General features: G+C 38.5%; 1 protein-coding gene across 4 annotated transcripts in view; it reads right to left on the reverse strand.

Annotated features, from left to right (window-relative positions):
• The window catches only part of SLC6A11 (solute carrier family 6 member 11), a 110,829-nt gene that overhangs the window by 55,934 nt on the left and 30,629 nt on the right, over positions 1-24,266 (reverse strand). For all 4 annotated transcript variants that reach the window (XM_061357873.1, XM_061357875.1, XM_061357874.1 and 1 more), the window contains one exon: positions 6,639-6,771. In XM_061357873.1, the coding sequence (XP_061213857.1) occupies positions 6,639-6,771 (133 nt within the window). The remainder of the gene's footprint in view (positions 1-6,638; positions 6,772-24,266) is intronic.

A 24,266-nucleotide genomic window follows, 5' to 3' on the forward strand; every position in this document is an offset into this window, starting at 1 on the left:
GAGAGGTTCCATGTTCCATTTTAAACTGTTCGTACAAATTCTGGGGTTTTCCTCAACAGAAAAGTGAAAAATGGTGTGTAACCAACAGTTAAACACATTTACAGCCTTATTTTATTCTTTCTTTTCTAGTAATGCATAGCAAGGAACTTGATTTGTTGGAATAAATTCTCAACAGCTCAGATGTCTATTTTGTACTGAACTATGCAGGCTATTAGAATTGCAGCTTGGGCCAGAAGGTCTACAGCAGCAATATGAAGTGGGGAAAGCATGGCTCTACATCTTCAGTTCAATTCTGCTAACATAGGGATGCTAATTAAATGTATTGTAGTACATTTCATTGGCCATTTTATTTATTCATCATGAATGCCCTTACAGTTTTCAGTGATTGTTTCCTGCCCATCACATTCACAGATTAACAATAATGCCAAAACTACTTACCAAGCCACTTTTCTAATACTAATAGCCTTATGTCAAGATGCTCCAGTCAAACAGGCTGTTTTATCTTATCTCTGGTCTTTTAACACATAGAATTAATATGGACTTCTGCACAATTTCTTGACACTTCAATGGCCTTTCATTGCTCTCAGATCAGCGAATCAAACTGATCAGTGGAACTAATTCAGAAGTAAGGAACAGTGCAGCATTGCAAAGGACAGCAACCATGCAGTTACAAAGTGAATTTCACAAAAGTCCAGCTTATGACCCTCATATTGCTCACAGCTATAAAATGCACTTACTAGCATTTACATGAGTCTTGTTGAAGTCTTACATGTAAAGCTTAAATAAAACACTCAAACCAGAAAAAAATCTGGGAGCCCATATGGAATCTAACCATGTTTATCAAACGTAACATGTAGAATTACACAGGCTGCTATCAGAACCCTTAAACAGAAAAGAACCATGGAGAATATTACAGGTTAGAACGCTGTACACATACACAGGAAAAATAAAATACTAAATAGCATAACAGCAAAATAACAAGTTATGCCATTACTTACACTAATTCAACCCAATATCCTGCTTACTTGTGGTAGGCAAAACAGTACTGCTGCTCCTTTCCAGAAAATAAAGTTCTCCACTTCACTAAGGTGTTTATAACTTTTCCAATCATATCTTGGTAGAAAGGAAAATATTTGAATAAATAATGAACATGACAAGTAAAAAAACCCAAGAAAAATAGAAGTCCAAGTGCCTCATACTTTGATGTTTACACCTAATAACTACATCACCAAGAAAGCTTGCAAGATCATTCCTAATGGTTTACAATGAGGACCTGCAAATTATTTTCTTAACCCAATAGTATCCTTTTTAGAGATGCAATAGATGGTAAAAGGCTATCCAATGGTAAATTAGTAGTAAAGTCATAAATGTTTCATGAGGAGCTACTGTGTAATCATTAATCTATTATTTCCTGACTTGCAGGACTATTTAATCAAGCATCTTTGACAACTCATGTTTATGTAGAGAGGGTAGCTATATCAGTACTTTTCCTTGTGTAGCACTTCAGCAGATGTGAGCACAGCAATACTTTCCAGCAATGCCTTCTGTGCTATGGTTAACACCGTATCTAGGTAGTGAAAAGGGGTAGCAAGTGATAAACAGAACCATATTAATGTTTTCAAGTCAAAATTTGATGAGACAGCATGCAAGACATTTTCAAAGTTGATTATGATCTGAAAAGCCAAGCAAATTTGGTTTAGAGCAACATCCACAGGTTTTTACAGGGGACACAGCCTTAGCTCTGGGTCTTCTCTAGACTGTTTTGTAGATACTTTATGCATATGAGGAGTTGATGGTTTTTGCATGTTCCTGTGCCAAGTCAGGGCAACACTCCTGACCTTGCTTTTCATCACTGTCTACTTTTAATGGTCTCTCCTTTTGTCTTAGCTTTAAGACAAATCAAGTGGAGAGACAGCATAAAGCTAATACAGTAAGAATAGGATGATGTTGGACTTCAAGAAACTCAACAGAGTAGGAAGAGATCAAAAGATTCAGAAATTGGAATCAAACAGAAAAATAATCAGTGATTACTGAATATTTAGTGCATACTGAAGCCTATCTCTGTGATACTTAAATTAGCTCCAGAAAATTTTGAAGAATGGACTTCAAATCCTGTATGAGATTTGTCCCTCTTCCTGAAACAAAGTCAGAAAGATTTCTGACCACATACTGGCCAGCACCAATGAAGAAGTACAAAAACACTGTGGAAGAACTACTTGGGGTTTGGATCTGGCAAAAGAAGTTAGAGGAAAAAGTTAGCCAGTTCAGGCACCTAGAACCTCTGCAGTAGACACTACAGTGTTACTTAAGAAGTCTTTATGATACGAATAACAACTTTTTCAAAAAGACCCAAAAATATATGAGTCTTGGTCTTAGCGATCACAGAAGCAGTGCAGTATTCTAATGCTAAATAATGCAAAAATCCTGAAGGTACACAACAATATTCTTTTAACAGCTGCTAACCAGAAAACACTGACTCTGTGTTGAGTTATAAAATGACAAAACTTGACCTACAACCCCCTCCAACCTGCACAGTTTTGTGACTATGTAAATCCACAAACCTGACAGGGTTCCAAACTAACAGTATTGGCACCAGACAGGGATGTGTTAATGCATTCAAAAGTAAGCAAGATGCTTGAAAAGGAATGGACTGAACAAGACAGAGACTACCATAATGCCTTTATGTAACTCTTGAAGTCTACCAGCCTCCTCACTTCAAAAGGAGTTAGGAGGTTACTACAAGTGAGAAGAAGTTACTACAAGTGAGGAGTCACCATGAGCTCGGAGAAGGAATAAGTATCTGAAACGACTCCCATACTCTCATAAAAACAGGAAAAAGAGAAGACAGGATTACTGCCTTCACCAGTTTAAGAAAAACAGATTAGGAACTTCTGGTGTCTCTTCCCCAGACTTGAAAGTAGAAGGGCATTTAGTCAAATTCATAAACAGACAGTCAAGATACAAAAAAGACCCTGCTTCCCTGGTACATGAAGATTTCATGCATGTTACATAAAGATCACAAACTCAGCTACTATGTAGGTATATACATTATAGAAACAATTACTGTAATTAGCAATCAAAAATATTTTTGATAAGTAAGATAAGCCTAACATTGAGAGTCCAGAATGATGCTTTAAATGTGTAGAAAATTCCTTTTTTTTCAGTCTTTTATGTAATTCTTACCTCATCTGTGGAAGCATTTGATGCTCGCTACTGAAAATACTTCTGCATAAGGTGGATATCAGAAATCATCAAGCTCAGCAAGTTGCAATACACAGGTAACATTATGATACCATTACTTAGTCAAATTTTTCCTCATTTTGCTTTTGAATTTTTCGTTCAAAGATCCTGAATTTGGTATATATGCTACATTTTAAACGTGGAAACTAAGATACAATAACTTCAGATCTAAGATTGAATGATTAATGGCAAGAAGCTGGCACAAATGTGTTCCTCCTGAAAGCCACCAAAACCACCTAAAAGTCTTGGAATCTAAAACTAAAATGTTTTGTGAGAATGTGACTACTTTCAAGAACAGTAACAGGGAAGCTTGAAGCATCTCGTTAACAGTGTCACAAGCATTTCATTTGGAGTTAAACTTTATGTTAGATTTAACGTATTTAATAACTTAAAATATTAAATATTCATAATATGAGCAGATGAGTTCTGTGGTAGTGCTACTTGGATAATGATGGGTTTATTTGATGACAGCTTTTTTTTCCACCATGCATTAGGATGCAGACTAAAAAGAGGAGAAGAGCAAACCAACCTCTTGAATATTTCACAGAAGACAGCTGTGTGAAGATGGTAAGTCTCTCCCATCCCTTCTCCATTTTGTCTCTTTCCGTTTCCCCTCTCCTCTTTCCCTCTAGCTATTCAGACATCTTCCTTTGAAAATGTTTCCATTTTCAAGGTTCCCATCACCATTCCAAGGTGATAAATCTTTAAGAAGTTTTATACTTTGAATAAATGTGTTATTTCATTGAAATTATTCAATCCAGTTGAAGTGCATAGCAAATTTAACAGGCTACCTAAGTCCACTTTTATACTATGATAAAAATCTCAACATCAATTTTAGATGTTTCCTGGAAACGTGCATATAAGAAATTCAATCTAGTGCGAAGGGCTACAATTGCACTGAGCTTAAATATGAACTTTCTAAGTGCCAGTAAATCAGAATTGGAAACTCCAGCCCAGAAGACTGCTCTGTCATCTGTATTTCAGAGCATTTTATTCCTTTGTAGCATCCAGCATGCCTGCCTGGTACATCTTTGTTTAGCTGCTCCGGGAAGGCAGTGATATAGCACAGATTTCCAGTGGCTTTGGCTGTAAGAAATGGCAAGTGTAAGAATATTAAAATTCTTAAATAACTCTAAACAGTGAACTTTTATCCAGGAAAAAAAAACTAATGTAGCACTGGAAACCAATTGCAATGTCATTTATTCAGCTAGTAAAAAGCTAAAAATCTTTCCTTACTAATTCCAGGAACAGACTGGAAGAAGAAATGATCAGTATTGGGTATGAAAGATCCTTACAGCATGTTTCCTGAGAAGCAGTGGAGCCAGAACTCCTGCCCATGGTATACCACTCTACAGTGTAAATATATGATAATCTGCTTCTTACTGACCCTGATCTAATTTTTTCAAGCAACCTATTAGGCTGAATATTGGGTATTAATTCCATTTTCTGTGCACTTCTCTTGCACGACCACTAGTTATTTCTGCTTAGTTGAAAAGCTTATCATCCCATTTCAAGGGGGCAAAGCAAGTATCTCTCTCTCAGGCTGATTCACTTAACCTCATCACAAAGGTGGTTACCAAAATCACACTGAAATGAAATAAAATCAGATTTATTCCACCCAGCAGTAAGCTGAGGTTTTAGCTAAGCTACCAGGAAAAACAGACAAAAAGGAGTCAAACAGCTCAGTTTTGCTTTAGTGACTTCCAAAATGCAAAACCTGTTTCTGGGGAAATGGTATAAGCTGAAAGAATCTCATGTGACTGTATATGAAGAACAATAAAAAGCTGTATGTAAACCACAGAAACGTAAAGTATACCCTTCCCACAATCACCAGCCCCTCTTCCTATCAGCAAATGATTTCTACCAAGGCTGTTTTTGTGGAGTACAGGGCAGATTTGCACAACTTTGCACGCACGCAGGCATGTGCATTCACAGTACATGGTTTTTCTTCCACCCTTGGGTCAGATTATACTATGGTAGAATAAATCTCCATCTTCAGACGTTCTTTCTGATGGAAAAAAGAAAATTAGTTTTGCTCAGTTTCATTTCTTCACTGCCAGCTGTAGCTCCTCAGAAAACTCTAAACCACTTTTGCACCTCCCTGGAGTGCATGCTTCAAAGGCATGTGGACATTTATCTTGTCATTCCCTTACATCACCTTTGCTTTTCCCTGTTTCTCTCTTTAGGGTTTGTTGTGTTTTTTTTTTCCCTTCTTTCCTCTAAACTATTCATGCCTATATGTATCCGTAGACAGTCTGTCTCAGTGGTTCTCCTGCAATGACTTGATGAAAGTAGGACCGCATAAATGTGTGTGTGCAAATACCTAGAGGAAAAGCACAGTACCAGATTGACTGACACAGTTGGCAAATACAGACAGAATTCAGCAAATAGTTGCAGCCAAAGTTTTGATAGGAGGAAGGATGTGTGTCATTGAGGGAGCTGAAAAAAGCACTCTGACATTTTCTAAATTAATATGAACTCTATTTCAAACAGTTCATTTCTAAATGTATGCAACTAAACCAGAAACAAAAAAAACCCAACCCTGCTTCTAAACTAAATAATAAATAATTGACAATCAAATGCACAAGATATTTCAGTCCACCATTTTTTTCCCCTTGTCTTCTTTGGTTCCAACATGAGAAACCAGTGCTTTTTTTAGACACAAAACTCTCCAGAGCTATGGCTCTTTCCCTCTCTCTGCTGAGCTGATTAATCAGATATTCCACCAGAACTACATCTGCTACTACTCCAGGGGCAACCTCTCCACCATCCTGCAGCTCACTTAGGCTATGAAGTTGTGCCTCTCTCCTGGGTATCCCATACGGAATGGCAGTCACTTGAAGAGTTGCAAGAGTACTAAATATTTTTCTTTCCCCCCACCACTATGTCCATCTTTCTATCTTTTACTTTTTGTCATTATTTCAGCTTTTGCTGTTCTATTTGCATTTGTTGTAGGTTGTTTATATGTCTAAATTCTCTCTTCTTTTGTGTGTAATTTATTTGTGGCACTGAGAGTTTCAACTCTGTCAGTTTGGGAGACGATTCAGATTTTGGATACCTCATGCACAGTAGTTAACAGAATGCAGTATTGATTTCAGGTTCAAGGACTGGCTAGTAGTGTATAGTCTGTAGCATTAACAAAACCAACCCCAAAACAACTAGCCACACCCAAAAGAATTAGGGGAAAAAACAAACCATGAAAACCAAAAGGAACGAAACAATACGAAGTATGACTGATTCTGAATTGCCTACTATTACAATGTATATACCCCCAAGTATATTTGCTTACAGCAACACGAAGCCTGTGAAATTCTGATTTAAGTAGCTAGAAACAACAGCACAGGTGTGGAGCATAAGAGAGTCATAAATACAGCTTATGCACAGAATTTTAACCTTACCTTTCCAGTAGACTTTGTTCCCTTCCAAATGCAAAAATAGCAGATAGTCCAAGCAGCAAGGAGGCACAGTGCAAGTTCCCAGCGTAGATTCCCAATGTCTTCAATTCCATCAGATATAGCAAGTACCCTTCGTCTTCAGGGAGAAGGGGAAGAGAAAAAAAGATAACAACATTGAAGCAAAACAGCACCACATATAAAACACTGGCCTAATTTAAAATCAGCTTCAACCAAGGAGTTTCCTAGTTACTGGCTGTTGAAGATGCGCCACAGAAGCATAGAATAGTTAGGGTAGGAAAGGACTGAAGGAATAAATAGAATATTCTTGGTGGATTTTACACCTGCTTAAAAATGAACAAATGGGTAATTTTTCCAGGTCAGTGACAAAATATAAAGAGATTTTAGAATAGTTTTTGTATAAAGTAAAAGTCAAAGAAAAAAAACTGAAAATGTCTTTGAATGAAGAAAGAAACTGACAAATACAAAAAACTGAAAAAAACTGACAAATATAAGCCCAAAATAAAACACTTTATCTTAAACTTGTAACATTTATTTTAATAAATTTCCTTTTGTAATAGAGACTATACTTGTAAAACATTTCTTTTTAAAACTGTCAAAGATCACAACTTTTTCCAGGTCTATTTTCTTTAGGAAATGTTAACATTCAAACATTAAGATTGTAAAAACAAAGGAACAACCTTTTTATGTGAAAAGCATACAGAAAAAAAACATGTATTTAATTTACTATTTCAAAGTAGCGTATTTGAAATCCTAGCAACACTATATTTGAGGAGCACCCCTCACAGCTCACAGTCTGGAGCCAAAATATTTACTGACTTAGTAAAGAGGATAAAAAGAAGTGGAAAGGGAGAGTTTGGTTGGTTGGTTTTGTTTGTTGGGTTTTTTAAGCAAGAATCTGGGAACAGAAAAATCCCATGACTTGTTACTACTCCTACAAGAAACCTGCAGAACCAGCCTTCAATGCAGGCTTCCAGATTTCTGAGCTAGCATTTTATTCACGGGAATGATTTTTAAGAAAGCTTCTCTTATCTGGGAGCCACATGCTCCTTCTATGCCCTTTAATTTTTCCTTTAAATAAGCTCTGAGGTTAAATGAAATGTAAATTATTTACCAGCCCATAAATAAAACATGGATGCTCCTGGCTGTATGGATGAAGAGGTTAAGAGCAAGAACAAAAATTTATTCCTATAATACTTAATGACTTCATAATTCTCTTGAGCTTCTTCAGTTGCTCTTCAGGCTGAAAGAAACCCTATAGATAATTAAAGACTTCTTTCACGAATCTCTATTTTCCAGGACAATGAAGTACGATTTAACCGGTATGTGATAGCAAAAGCTGATACGGATTTAAATTCCATGCATTCAGGGATTTAGAAACACCTCATCATTTTCAAGCAAGCCATTAGTAATTTACTAGTTATATACACAGAATGATTTATTTCAGTCATTCATGTCTTTCATCAGCTTAACCAAATCTCCATAGGGATTGGTCATGCCTCAATCCATTTGTATACTATTTGCACATCCGTATGCACACATATACACATTCACATTAAAGTGTCCAACAATTAACTTTACATAAATTATCCTGAGCAAAGTTTTTTCTGAAGTGTGTATTATATGTTCTCTTACAGCCACAGGGTCCCTAAATTTACACTGCCCTCTCCCCCCGAGACGGTGAAAACACTGCATTTCATAAGTACTCTGATATAATTAAAAGCCCTACAAAAATAATCACTATTTATAGATATAATTAATGTGCACATAGTTATACAGGTAATTAATTACAACAAAATATATATAGGTTAAGAGTTGATTATTATGTTTTAAAGTCCAACTTACAATTACCCATATGAAACAATTCTTCCTTTTGCGTTTGATCCAATTATTGGCTGAAACAACCAGCTCAGAGTACAAATTCAAGGCCATGCCTAAAATAAATCAGTGTTGGGGAACAATCTAAGTGGTTCTTCCTGCTCTCACCAGCAGTAGTTGAGGATGAAAGGAAGTTCTTTCACCTGCCTCTAATAATGAAGTAGGAGGATGGAGACATCATCAGCTGGTGGAATGGTGGGAAAATGCAAAGACCTAACTACAGGAGAGTCTTTCAAATGGCCATAAAGATGTTGCAGATCCTACCCAGTCTCTCACACATCCCAAGAGCTGCACTTGCTGTTCCTGCTGCAGCCCTGGGGTTGCTATTTACAACACGTGCTAGAAGTTCACTGCTTAGGTAAGGCAGGACAACATTTAACAGTTTAAAGAAACAAAACACACACAGACTCTAAAGCCTTCCTTTATCTTCTTATTTACCAATGAATACAGAGGTAGATGATCTTCCAGCTAAAAAGAAGACAAAAAAAGAGTAGAGTGGGGAGGGAGGTTAAATGAATTTTTTGCAATAAAAAGTTATGTGCTCCTATGTAAAACCACTGTAACCTCATCCACGTTTCCTCCTCATCCTGCAGCTAGCTGTATTCTGCAAAGCTTCTGCCATCATCTAGTTAGAGAAAGGAGTGATCTGCAAAGAACCTAAAGAACCATCATCAAAATGCATTCAGAAATGAGGAAAGGTACATTTAATGAAGGAGATATTTTAATCAAGGGGAAGCACACATATTCAGTCTAGAATTGAAAATAACATCACTGAGCCTTAATTATACAGAAAGGCTGATGAAATAGATACTTAAAATTTAAGTTCTTTAAGCAATTTGATGGATGATATCATGTGGAATTTGACATCCAACCCCTATACAAATTCTCATTCAAAAAGCAAAATAAATCCTTCAATTCTTGACTGACCTTGAATGTTAGTGCTACTTGCAAGAGAACCAAGGCAAAAAGGTTTATAACATGGTTAAAGAGGGTCTAGGCAATAAAAGGCCAATGAGTATGTACAGACAACAGGCTATGAATAATCATGTTGAAGGACATGTTAGGAGTGTGTCATTAGAAACCTAATGACAAAGCACAGAACAGGTATTTGCAGAGACCTATTCCGATTGCTGGTACTAAAAGGTTTCTTTTTAACCAAAAAACATTTTATAAATGGACTAAGAGGCCTCAAACTATAAATTACTGTCATGAAAAAGAACAAGCTAGTAAGCATCTTAATGTTCCTCATTTGGGCACAAGTGTTTCCATGCAGAACCTGCCAGGCCAGCAACCTTAACCCAGCAGTTCAGATTTCTGCTCTGTCAGAATCAAGGAGGAACAGCTTTGACAAATGAGGCTGCTAATATCAAGGAAACACTGTTGCAGAGTGAACACTGTGACCTTTAACAACAACCCTATGGAAAGAAAGCAGCATGTCGCCAGCCTGTTGGCATGTAGCATGACATACAGTCAGCACATCCACACAGTATGTATCAGCACTATGGAAATCACATCATTTTGTTGAGACTACACAGATCCAGCCTTTCTGCAGTGACACATACATGTACATTAGTTATAATTTCCAGTTTATAGCTGCAATTGATTGGGTTTTTTTAGCAGTATTAGTATACTGACTTAAAGGTGGAGGCTGGCAAGAGATCGGTCCAAGCTCACTTTAAACTTCACAATCCACTTAAGTGAGCCTAGTAAGCAGGAGCAGCCTAAAGATTTTTGTTTTGCTTAGAAAGGTTCTAACTTTTACCTTCAAGTGGCATACTACATTTTACAATTAATAGTTTGGGTTTAAGATGAAAAAGGAAAAGGAACCAAGAGAACATACAATCACAAACACTGAAATGGAATGTTTGTGTTTGGGCCACACAAGCTGTGAAATGGAAACTTTTTCATTTTGCTTTATTTTCACTGAGAAAATAATAATGAACAAGTTTCTTTTTATTTCAATCAAACAATTTTTTTTTCCTGGCTATGTACATGTGCACTTAAACATCAGTAGCATTTCTTTTCCCAAATGCACAGGTCTGAACACATGTAAGATGGCTGCAGTAATGCCAGTCAATGCTATGGACAATTTTGTAAGCTTACTCAGTTACAGGATGCCACAAAGCCATGCTAATACAGCACTCTGCCTAGGGAAAGTCATACAAGTAGTTACTTGCTTGTAACACATATACCATGGGTATAGCTGTGCTGCTTTTGTACAGGAGCTAGCCAGTTCAGGCAGCCTGGAACCTCTGCAGTAGACACTGTAGGATCACCTAAGTAGCAGCTTCATGACAAAACCTGCTACAGGACAAGCCCCCAGCAACAGGAATGGCTCCTGGAGCATTGGTAAACTGATTTAAGAGAAGCTTGCAACTTCCTCATTTGAAGATTTGTGCACATCTATATGGGTGACAAACTGCATCACACCAGTCACTCACCCCCATGAATGGCACCTGCCCAGTCTCAGGGTACTTCTCAGTGCTCTTCCCCTGCTAACATTCAGGGGGCTATAATCACTCCTAGTCTTCCAGACCCGTAAACATGTCAAGTGAGATATCAACCTTTGTTCAGCTGTCTTGCAGTGTAGTGTGCTTGCAGAACTGTGTGCTATTGGAAACAGACATGGAAAGTTTTTACTAATTCCACAGTACTGCCACCACACTGCAAAATGGTGAACATGACGGAAATATATCACCTGATACACTGGCATACTCAGGTCTTAAAGAGAGCTTGCAAAATTACTTTAGACTCACGCTGTAATCCACATCCCACTGCCAAAGTAATCCATTTCAGCTGCCAGTCACTTGAATCATTATGCTATACTTCCCTAACTGTGTAACACCTTCTTAATAAATAAATGTTACTAGTCTTTATATGCCGTGGCTTTGGCTGGGATAGAGTTCATGTTCTTAGTAGCTGGGGCAGGGCTGTGTTTTGGCTTTAGTCTGAGAATAATGTTGAGCTTAATAATGTTAGGGTTAGGCTGCTGCATGGTACTTAGTTGCTGGCTGGGGTTAAAGCATGGCACTCTCTCATGGTCTGAAAGTTTCAAATACCAAAAGACAACCTTGTCTTAAGGACAAAATTCTCTGTAGATTTGAGGTGAGGACTTTTGAAAGCAACCAGTTTCTGGAAGCTGTCTGCAGAAGGTCATTGTTCAGTCTGTCCTGACTGCTCTGTGAGAAGTCTCAAATAGCAGACACCTACGCTACTCATACAAAATTTTTAGCCTGATTCTTTTGTAAAGAGTGTCATAGAAAGTAAACAGCAAATTAGTGGACTCGACACAATTATCCCTGTTGCTCCCATTTTAAAAAGACAGCTAATGCTGATCAACTTGAACTGTTAGTACCATAATGAGTATTTAAATATACTGAAGTGCTGTAAATCAGTTTGTATTTTCTTTGTTCAAGCAGAACAATGGCTTGGGGTTTCCTTAGAAAGTAAGCAGCAACAAGTCCAGAACATGTAATTAAACTCTAACATACAATGTGTGCAAGGAATAGATCCAAGGAAGAGAAAGGCTTGCTTAGAGGCTAGCAATGTTCCTCAGTTAGGCACACTGCAGCTCTCCCTTATACCATGGCCTTAACTCTCCTGCTGAAACCATCTGGACCAGCAGCAGCAGATGCATGGTTTGCAAGGTGGTGGCATTCAGCACATGAAATTCCTCTCAGAAAGCTTCAGTTCAGTCTCACTGTGGATACCTTTCTATCTGCTCTTTTTCTTTTATTATTCAACTTAAATAAAACAAAAAGGCAGAGCATTTTAAAAATACATGATTCTCTGCACCCAGAAAGTAAGTCTGATGTATTTAGGGGTCAGAAGATGACAGAGTTGATCACACCCTCATGCTCAGCAGTTCAGCATCTATCTAAAAGCTGCCATAACCTTGCATAAATCACACAGACAACAAGAGGCAGTGTAGCTTTCACTGTGTCTTCATTTTCTCTTACCACTGCAAGTTCCCTACATGACCCTGGTCTCCTCACTTCTCAATGCAGAGAAAGAGACAGAAGGAACAAGAGCAGTAAAATCAGCAGTGAAAAAGATACTCTGTTTTGAAATAACAGGCATTTGAAAACGGAAAGTTCTATAGCGAATTCTGTAGTTTAGCTGGTTTGGTGCATACTTACATTAAAAAAATAAAATCTTTTTTCCTTACCTATATAAAGACTTACTAAAGCTGAGAATCTTTATGATAAGTCCCCTAAAAATAAATGAGGAGAAATATCTTAACAGACATTTCACGCTGGAATGTCTTGAAGCCTTATCACTAGAATTCACTATGCCACTGCCCTAAGGCCTGAATATACTTACCTGCAAGGAAATATTGCAAACCCATCTACTTTGCAGGGCATTTAGGGGAAAGGGTGCTGGGCTCAGGCACCCTATCAAATGTTCTCCTGATAAATGAAAGTTTCCAGAAATCATTACACATTTTTAAAAGTTTAAACAATTAAAAAAGAAAAAAATAAATCAACAACAACCCTACGAGAAAAAAGCCCAAGAACTCGGAGGAGCACTAAAGCTGCCCATAAAACAGCAAACTGGAGGTAGCTGTATATAACCATTTGAATTACTACAGAATGTAAGATCTCCGGTCAGTACAAGTCATTTTAATCAGAATAACTTTGAGTATAGTGAGCTTGCTGCCAACAACTTCAGACTATGTGAAACTTTGCTGTAGAAAAGATCTATCTCATACCCAGACCTGAAGATACAAATCATTATTGACTATTTTTGGATCTCACTGAAAATAAGAATTCTTGAGAGACTGAAGTTTTATTGCAGGTATTGAGTTTTGTGGCTGTGCTTGTTTGGGGGTTTTGTTGTTGTTGTTGTTTAAGAATATGCAGCAGTTCACTTTGTTGAACTGACCAATAGCCTGGGAAGGAAGCTAGGGGCCTGGTGGCATTTGGGCATATTGAACAGAACATAGAGGGGAATAAGCTCCCTCGGTATTGGGGTTAATTTAGAACACAAAGGTTAACTCAATCCAGAGTAAGTTTTTTTATTCAGTAGCAGCAAACTATTACTTCCACACAGGATATTTTGCTTGTAAACGGAAAAGTGAATTTAAATCAGAGTGAATTTGTAACATGTCTCATGCCCAAACACAGACTGTTTGAAGGTGTCACTACCTCTAGTCACACATATATAGCTTAACTAAATGTTATTGAAGATTTTCACTTTGTTTCCTATACATAGCACAGAAGAAAAATTACAAAGACTGCAAGAATCTAATGAATGAAAGATAAATTTATGTGGAATAATAGGAGAAATTCCTGAAGGGTGGCATTCTTTATGCTTCAGAAATGCTGATGTTTGGTCACAAGAGTACAATCAGACTGAATAAAATAATGACATTATTGCTACAGCGCAGATTTATCCTTGTTACAGCATACAGTAACAAATACTGTGAGCCTATTTAAAGCTTACAGTTTAACTTGAGTCAAAATATAGGTGTGGATAAAAACAAATATACATGGATAGAGTCCAGAAGAGAGAACAGAGCCAAACTCAGCAAGAAACTAGACAGCAGACAGTGACCTTTTGCTACACACATTCAAGTGACATACTGTTGCTAATGGTTACCTCTACTCTTTCAAGTAACATAATTGCACGCATATGCCCTGCAAAACATAAAAAAAAAAAAATCCCACATGGATTTAATATTCAAAAAGTATTATATAATGACTTAAAATGTTTTTAATGTGTTTAAGAATGCACTAAAACATGTTTCAACTTGCTCACTACATCGGAAAAAAAGAAGGGCCCCTCTGGTTTTGGAAGTGCTATAAAGGGGCATATAATGACATAACTGCTACTTCTGGCTACTCACAGCTGAAAAGTAATCTCTCCAGCCAAACCTTAAAGCTCAAGACACTACATTATTGCCCAGGAGAACACTGCATTTTCCTGGGAAAGAGCATCTTAAAGCGCTCCAATGTGCAGAGCTGTACCAGGCTCTTTCTATTCAAGAGAATTAACGGCTGCCAACACACTGTTGAAAGGAATGTACGGGGGTACTTATTGCATTATTTCATGATTTGAATAGATTCAGTCTACTTGAGGCAGGTCCCTTCATGTTCCCTCTCTGATGTGGTGCAGTTTCCAAGACATCTTTCTTTAAAAAATGAAAATGCTACAAAAACCACCCAAACAGAGGAGGCAGCCTCTTGAGGTCACTTCTCCATCTGCATCTGTTCAGCCAGGAACAGAGGTGGCAGTGCTGCTTTTCATTCAGGGCCAAACTCTATCCTCAGAGTATTCTGTGGGGAATGAAAGGAGTACAAAGTGAAGCCATTAAGAGGTAGTACTGCTACCGTTCAGTGGCCTTTCCTATTACAGATTTTGGTATGTTCGTTCCATCCCTGCAGTTTTCAGACCCAGTCCATATTTACCTTGTGAATCTTGCTCCCGAGCTTCTTGTACAGAAACCGTAACACACCTGAGTGCCAATGCTGCAGAGGTTTCCCTGTGCAGCAGTATAGTAGAAAAGTATCTGTATCTTTTCAGACATCCTCTGTTCTTGTGTTTAAGTTTAAATTTCTATCCAAAGATGTGTCTCATCCTCCTTTCTCTCACTGCACTTCATGCAGTTTTAATTCTTTTAGCTTTTGTGAAAATTTATTGGTTTGAGTATTTCCTACCCAGATGTATGAAGTATGGTGTGCAAGTATGCAGTTCTGACATACTTGAAACTCAGGCAGATACTAACTTAATCCTGAAAATGATGGAATTCAGATTCCACGTATCAGAATCCACCACGAATGCTTGAACTTCTACGCCAGAGAGCTACCAGCATCCAAGGTTCTGGTGAACAACTGCATGAAGACAATCACACTATGGATTGTTCCACTTTCAGATGCTTATTCAATTGGTTAGCAGTCATAAAGTCAGCCTCATTTGTGAGACCGTAATGACTTCAGCACTTCCAGACACACTGAGGGCTGAGATGTTGGCCAGGGACACACAAAAAAGTAAAAAGTGACATTCTTTTTGTCACAGAGATCAGAGGCAGCTGCTTATCTAATGTCTGTGACATTATTTACTGATGACAGTGTGGCCAACCATACAACTACAGGAATTTTGAGTTATTTTACCACCAGCAGCATTTGTTCTCTCTTGTCCAAATCACTGCAGCTTTCTCACTATCTGACAAGAGAATCTTAGAAACCGAATGCTGAGGTTTATCTGGCCCTGCACCCTTCCAAGGCAGCAGTGCTATGAGTTCTTGCTCAAATCAGTGTTTCCTCAACTCTAAAAATTGCAAGCAGCTTTAAAAGATCTCTCAGGTAGTGAAATTGCTCCTTTCATTCTATTAAAACACAGATCTCTGCCGAGCTGCACAGAAACTTACTTGTACTGAAATATCTTTCAGGAAGTTGTGACATTTCCCTGTGGCTGGCTAATGTGTGTGAACTGTTGCCTAATTCGGAAGAGATGCTGATCCAGATTGCATAACTCAAAGGTGGAAAAGAAACCACTTAGGAGGAACAAAATCTGACAGAATGCTTCAATTAGTAATAACACATAAACATACAAGCAGCGATATTTCAGAGAAGGCGCCAAATCTCCAGTTTACAGACCAGACACACTAAAGCTCTCATAAACAAGTAACAGTTAAGAGAAGGTGAGATCACCAAAATTACATGCTTCCTACTTTTCTTTGAATAAGAGTAGTTTTCTCCCAGAGAGCAAGAAAGCAGTATTACACAGATTATACAAGAGGGTACAGATTTGAGATAGTGTTCTCCACTGCCTTACATACTGATATAGTAACTTTTGAAAATAGTACTTATATGATAAACTTACAAAATCTATGCTGAATGCTAAAGGATATAAAACTCTGAAACCAAAAGGACAGCAGTTTACTTTGTAAACCCCTCAGGACTTCTTACTAAGTACATATATTATTATAGGACAAAAGCTATCCTTCAGTAAAATGAACATCAAAAGACTCTTCTCATTACTTGCCTAGTGAATTATTACTGTATTTATTACTCATACTGTTTTCCAAGGTTTTTCTTCTCTGGCATGGTTCTTTATTTCTCGACACAAGAAAACATGAAGAATGGTACAGTGTTGTTTTAGGCAGCAGGGACAGTAATGTTCTATGTACTACTGATATCAAAGCTGTAGAATGTTTTTCAGTTTTAAATTATAAATCAAACGTGATGTTCTACACTTTACAGGACTATATATTAAAAGGTAGCTGCCAAATAAAGTAAAAGAGACTTTCCTCCTGGGGAGGATTTATGGCAGCCCAAAGGGGGCCTACAAGAAATTCATGCAGTAGGGATATGTCTTCAAGAAAGAGAATGTCTTAAAAATAAAGGATTCTTTTCAGAGTAACTTTTTTCCCCTCTAGGTTCTAACATTTAGGAAAATAAAAATGGGCTGGTTGCCAGTTGGGATTTTTCCAGTGCAGCAGTGTGGTAATCACCAAAACACCTCCTGAACAAGCATAGATAAAGCCAAGCACAGTGCATTTGTAGCAGATTTAGTCACTAAAAGTGTATGTTCTTTGAAATGAACAGTGAGCATGAGTGAGAACTGAACGTCAACATGGACTGATACTTGCACTTTTCTAAAAGTGATATATCCAGAAGTGGCCAGGGATACAGAATCTGTGTACTGCACAAACCTCTCCTACAAGGTTTTATATAAGCTCTGAAACAGGAAATATAGCATATCCACAGGTTTCCAAATAACCCTTGCCAAAAAGTGCTGGATACTCACTTGCAGTCTCCAAACACCACTGCTCAATGATTAGAAAGATGTGTTTCAGCTTTTAGAAGATATTCTACAGATCACATATTAAAGAATCTGTAATAAAATTCTCTCAGACTGTAAGAATTCTCTTCTGGAAACCCACGTAATTCCATAGTTGGCATTTTTTTAAAGCAGTAGACTGACATTTCCCAGTGGTCACATTAGCAAGAATCCCTCAGCTACAGTTTTATGCACAACTCTAAAATCCTGACCTTTTAGTGTATTCTCCGTGACCTACACCCATCAGAAGGAGTTATTCCTAGTTGAGCTACATTTGCTGTTGTTAAGCTTAGTTCTTTCGTCTTCACGTCCAGATAGACTTGAATGGTGCTCCATTCATCATCCATTTTTAAACTTATTGAATTAAAAGGCAAGATTAAACTCTCCTCAGCAGACTTTTCTCTAAAATTTCTAGTACTGCTTGCAAATAATGATTCCTACTTCTTGTGTCAACTCCTGCCTCATGAAAGTCAGTACTTAAGTTACCTGAATGTAATATAACATTGCCTAGCAGCTACTGATTATGGACATATATTGCTTTTTTCATTTTTCTATGTATGTGTTTGTATTTGAGACAGTGATGGATAAACACAGAATACCTCACTTCTCCTCTAGGCTTTCCTGACCTACTTTCCTTCAACCTCTTTCACTGAAGTCATGGCAACTTCTCAACCAAGTCTGAGAGTTTAATCCTGTGAAATAACTTTTTTGTACTGTTCCACTAACCTCTGCTCTACAGTTTCTTGCTACTGGCTGAATATATCCAACAACTCCTTTAGTCTTTTTGCAGTTTCACCCCTGCTCGGCTCTGAAGAAGTCATGCAGTGACAAAATTCTCCTTTTTATTCACCTTCTTAGGGACAGATCAGTTTAGCACATGGCAGCAGCTGTAAACTGAAAGCACCTAGAAAAAAACATGAGACAACCTAACTTTCCCTTCAGCCTTTTAGTCCGTGGACTCGAACTTGGTTGTTCACCCTTAATTAAATGTTCATAAAATGAGAACTACAGACCACAAAATATTCTGAACTCTTCTGTGATTTGGTAAAACAGTCCATAGTGAACTCTTGGCTACAAACCCATGTAGTAAATGAGTGATGCTAAGCTCTTAACTCTTCCACACAGGACAGGGCAATATGAAATAATTACCTGACTGCAGCCCCAAAAATAAATACTTACCTTTCAACATATTTGTCATACTCACTGGCCCTGTATTAAATCGTAGATACAAAAAACCCCTAAGAAGTGAAACTACAAAGGAGCAGGGACACATGGCAGTAAAGATTAAAAAGGCTCCTGTATGTTTGCAGCTATTTCAGGAGGTCGCAATTCCTTTGTCCACATTTACATCTACTGGGACTTCCTTGTCTCTAAACTGGGCAGACATCAATTTGATGGATTGACACCTGGTGAATAAAGAACTGGCTGGATGGCTGCACACTAAGAGTTGTGGTCAGTGGCTCAATGTCCATCTGAAGACCGGTAACAAGTGGAGGCTGAGAAAGCTGGGGCTGCTCAGCCTGGAGAAGTGAAGCTGTGTGGAGACCACAGAGCAGCTTCCAACACCTGAAGGGAGCCTACAAGGATGATGGAGAGGGTCTCTTAATCAGAGACTGTAGCGAGAGGACAACAGGTGATGGGTTCAAATGGAAACAGAGGAAGTTCAGGTTAGATATAAGGAAGAAGTTCTTTACTGTGAGAGTGGTGAGGCGCTGGCACAGACTGCCCAGAGAAGTGGTTAATGCTCCATTCCTGGCAGTGTTCGAGGCCAGGTTGGATGGAGTCTTGGGTGACATGGTGTAGTGTGAGGCATTCCAGCCCATGGTAGGCGGTTGGAACTGGATGATTTTAAGGTCCTTTCCAACCCTAACTATTCTATGATTCAGTTATTCCTAAAATACCAATCTCCTGTGGTACTTGCAGCTACCAGTATGATTCTTAATTTCAAGTAAATTAAAAAGAGTAAATAAAAAGCTTTTCATTTGTAAGCCAAAACCAATAGTGAGCAGAGTTGAAATCTTAAAAAAATAGCTGTTGAAGGGACTTTGGGTCATTTTCCTTTCCACAGAGGACAACTTCCTCCAGCACTGTTCCAAGGCCTGCACCTATTGATATTTGGTAATGTTCATAGAAATTCCATAGCAATAGTTAATGAGTCTCCTCACAAAGTCCTCCTGACACTGCAAATCAATTTCTTTGCTGCCATACATGAATATAGTGGAATAAAGTGATAAATTTACCAAAAACCTGTTGAGATTTGCGCCCATCTTCTGGGGGGGCCCCCCCCCGCCCACTGTGCGTTCACTGTATTTTTTGGCACAGCAAGAACATCTCTCCTTTGCACATTTAACTTGAGCAAACAAACCCAGGGAGGCACCCTTTGTGCTAATGCCCTGGATCTAAAAGGGCACACTTGGGAAATACTCTTCAGAAAAGTGTCTAAACATTTATTTATTTTACCCCCTCCTCGTGATGATAGTTTTTCGAGAGCCAAAAATAGATGCAGGCTTGCTTAATTGCATGGAACTATTTGCTCTGCTCAGTAATCATGCTGAGATAACCAAGAAGCAGATCGATGGAACTGCTGTTTGATGTTGTTTTCAGTTACTTGGGTATCTCTAAAACCCCTCGCAATGAGGTCCTTAAGATTCTTCATTTCAAGACAGTGAGCAAATCCAATGGACACATTCTTGGGCAGTTGCAAAGGACAGTCTGTTATTTGCAAAGCCACATGCATACTTCAAGGATTCCAGAGGCACTGAAAAATGTGTCTTGGAAGAGTTACATGCTATTTACTGCATATCTAGTCTTGCAGATCCAATTCCTATGGTAAACTGTTGGAAACATCCTTACTGGAGCGGGCAGCCTTGTAAAACATGAATGGAACACTGCTCTACTTAAGGGGAGCGATGGAAGGGAACTAATTGGTTTCAGGCAGCAATAGCCACCAACCGTACCTCACTTTCCGTTTTCTAGGAGATTAAAGGTTTGCTTAGATGCAGGTGTAGGAGGCTATGTGTGCTAAGTCTTAGAGAAGGGGATGAGCTCACCTTCGTATTTGCACAAAACCAGGCATAACTGGAAGGAAGCCTTTCAGTAGAGTTCTTCTCTCATAGAAGTAACAGCAACAACAAAATCAATGAGAAACCAAGAAAGCCAGAAAAAACATGGCATGTTCTGCAATTGCCTGATTTGGCCAAGCTTGTCACAGCACAACTAAGGTTTTGCTATTTTAGATCTTCTGTCCCCTTCTTTTCCCTTTTTTAATTTCCCTGCAAACTGTGCTTCTCTCCAATATTTCTTCTTCTACAATATCAAAAAGGGCACATGTAGGTACGCACGTATAGATACACGTGGCTTTAAACACAGGCTCCTACATTAACAGTAATGAAAATGCCCTGAAAGTTACAGATGCTTAAAGCATTCCTCAGCAAAACTGGATACCTGAGCAACAGCTTCTAAACATCACCACTTTTTAAGCATGTGACTCAGATCCTGTGCTACCAACTATTTGTAGGTAATATTATTATTGCTAGAACATTGACAGTTGTGTAATTAAGGGGTATTTAACGAGCTCATGTATGGTCATTACTATAAACACAAATTCTGTTTTTGCCAAGACTGCAGGGCAAAACTTATCCATGTTTTATCATAGGAACAAAACAAATGTTACAAATTTCCAAAGATATTTTAAGTACTAGATAGTGAAATGAATGATTTATGAACTATATCTGAAATAATGGCATCATTCTAAATCAGTAGAAAAATAAAAGATTTGGTCATGGTACCCTCACAGTCAAAGAAAAGTTTACTATTCCTTTAAGTACCTACAACTACTGAAAAGTTCATAACATTTTAAAGTTACTTTTCCAAAACATAAAGGTGCCTCTCATAACACTAAGTTTTTATTGTTTAAACCTTTTCATTATAAAATCCTGGCTTTGGATACAAATTACATTTATTCAGACTCCTACTGTTGAATCAAAGGTTTTTACAATAATCAGCTTAAAAATGTTGATCACAGTTTGTGGCTGCACCTAGAACACAGGCATAGGAAAAAATATTTAGTGCAATAAACTGACAGCATTAAATTAAAAAAGAAAAGCACATACTGCCAACAGGTTTCATCAGAATAGAATCATAGAATAGTTAGGGTTGGAAAGGATCTTAAGATCCAGCCCTGTGCCATTGGCAGGGATGCCTCACACCAGATCAGGTTGCCCAAGGCTCTGTCCAACCTGGCCTTGAACACTGTCAGGAATGGGGCATTTACTACTTCTTTGGGGAACCTGTTCTGGTGCCTCACCACCCTCACTTCTTTCTTATATCTAACCTGAACTTCCCCTGTTTCAGTTTGAACCCATCACCCCTTGCTCTATCACTACAGTCCCTGATGAAGAGTCCCTCCCAGTATCCTTAGGCCCCAAGAGATCAGTCTTCCTAGATTTCTCCATCAAAATGCTCTAAAGCTGCATAATAACTTTGCACAAGTTGCAGAACATCACAAGTAAACAAACCACCTGGAGGCCTGGGAGTTAGGGAGACTTGATGTTAAACTGGGCTGAGACTTCCCAAGGAGGCCAGTCTTTCTCACACTAATATGCAGGCATGGGAATAGGAATGAAGCAATAAGCAGAAGGAAGGGCACTCTGCATTTAGCTGGCCAATGGATTTCAGGAGCAGATGAAAAATGTTTAGGAAGTTAAGACTGAAGACCATGGAGCAGCCATCTGAGCCTACATGCACATTTGGGGAGTGGACGATACTGGATGAAATGACTGGGACTAGCAGGCTGGAGGTGGGAAGCAGTAATATACCCAATTTACCAACAAGTCAGAGACCAATTTGAACTTCCTAGGAAAAGAGACAAAGAGGTTGAAGAGACAGCAGTGGGAAGTGCATGTGGGAATGGCAGGATTAGAGGCAATCCTAGGGAAGGAAACTAAACTGGATGGTTGTGGTGGGGATGCGAGGCAGGCACCAGCATATAGCCTGGAGTAACAAATCAACTGAGGAATTAAGGTAAAAACTGAGGTAGCCCCCCAGTGTCCCAGAAGCATGCTGAGATTTTGATTTCCTCTAAAGAGACCTTTCAAAATGTCCAGAACTGAGATGAGAAACATGGGGGATGAAGAGCAGATTTGCATAAACAAAGAGGCTAGGATAGGGAATGAACAATCAAAACCTAACTCATCATGCTGGAAACCTGTATTCATAGCCATCTTTCACCCGATAAAGCTTATAAGGCTTTCTACCAAAAGAACTCCCTGGCTGCCAAGCTTCCTGCTATTCTGCAGTAGATGAATTCAGAAGAAGCTTTCACTCTCTCCTGCTAGCACTGTGTATAAACAATTAAATATTTATTGGCATCAAGACCCAAACTAGATGTTCTCACTATTAACCTGTAAAGTAGCAGAATAGTCTCCCTCAGTCTTCCTTGTCCTGAAGTATCCACTTTGACCTAAAGCAACTAAATAAGGACCAAGATAGTAGAAAAATGATCCTGTAAGCTTCTGGCCAAGGCAACCACCTGAGAAGCAAGACTTCAGCATGCCAGTCTGTACTCTATCATTATTTGACTTTTGTACAAAACAGAGCACGTTCAAGAGAAGACGCTAAAATTCCCACCCCATCCAGAACACATTCAAGGGAGTGGAACATATGTATGCCACTTCTTGCAAGCAAAATGGAATGAAAAGAGACTTCTAAATACTGAGTCATTAGAGCAAAGATGACAGAAAGTAATAATCCCCCTTAAAGTTTCATGTAAGTGTACAACTTACAGTATCAAATAGCAATGACCCTGTTGCAAACAGAAGTTATGTTGTCCTGCGTTAACTAATTTTTTGGCTCTGTATCTCTGGACAAAGTTGACTTGCATACATTTTCTTGTTTCTTTATTGAAATTAATAATACATAACTGCACAATCCTAATGCTAAGTAGTATGAAAAATTGTCTTGGGCTTCTCATACTTGGCACTTTTACTCTCTCTCTCTCCAGTCCAGATCCCCTTCTGTAAAATGGGAATAATCTGACCTTATCAGGATTTTGTAGAGATAAATGAACATGTACATAATCAAGAAAGCTATGATTGTGAAGCCACCAGCACCATGAGCACCCCAGGAAGCCTTGATTAAATTAATAACTTTGTCAGCAGAGCAGGAACCTAATAGTGATGTGAATACAAAACATGAAAATTAACAAAGAGAAGAGCAACAAAATACTGAAAGCTGCCCAGAGTTTGCTCCCTATCCATCCTCCAGCAAGATCTACTGAAAAATATTAGCAGTTCTTCAGATGGTCATATTCATGAAAGATATGAACTTAAATTGCACCTTATTTCTAGTCTTTCCTAATACCAAATACTTGACTTGGCAACCTTCAGGGTTGTGTTTTGTCCACATTAAAAATGTTATGTACAGTGTTATGTATGTTCAAGACAAAAATCAAAAGACATGGAAGTTCATCTGCCTGGTTTAGGGTAACATTAATCTCTCAGTTTTAAGAAACAGGCTTAGCATTTTGACACCTATCCCATTTACTTCTTTCAACCAAATCCAGGCAAAGTCACTGGTATTGAGGCAAAACCAGATGAAGGGCTCGCATGACCCCAAACAAAAAGCAGTTTTCACATGGCCTCTTATGAACCGAACAGAAACAAGCAAGTCTGGCACAACTCAGTGTTCTACAAGAGGTGCACAAAGGGCCTAGTTCTGAGAGGTGCTGAAGGTCTCTCGGTACTGAGCACCACAGGATCAGGCTCAACTTGCTAATGACTTTTCATAGAGTAGTGGGGATTAACCACAATGTGACTCCTGAAGTAATTTGCAGCCTGAATGAAACAGGAACAACTTTTTGACTTTGTGAGGGAAGGGTTTGTGCCTTTCCCTTTTTGCTGAGAGCGGCTCCTTTTCTTTTCTCTAGACAAAATAATGTTTTTTCTCGCTAGG

This window comes from Neopsephotus bourkii, unplaced genomic scaffold, assembly GCF_033783945.1.
Source record: "Neopsephotus bourkii isolate Nb327-2 ecotype Australia unplaced genomic scaffold, CSIRO-AGI_Nbou_v1 NB_923, whole genome shotgun sequence".
NCBI lineage: Eukaryota > Metazoa > Chordata > Aves > Psittaciformes > Psittacidae > Neopsephotus > Neopsephotus bourkii.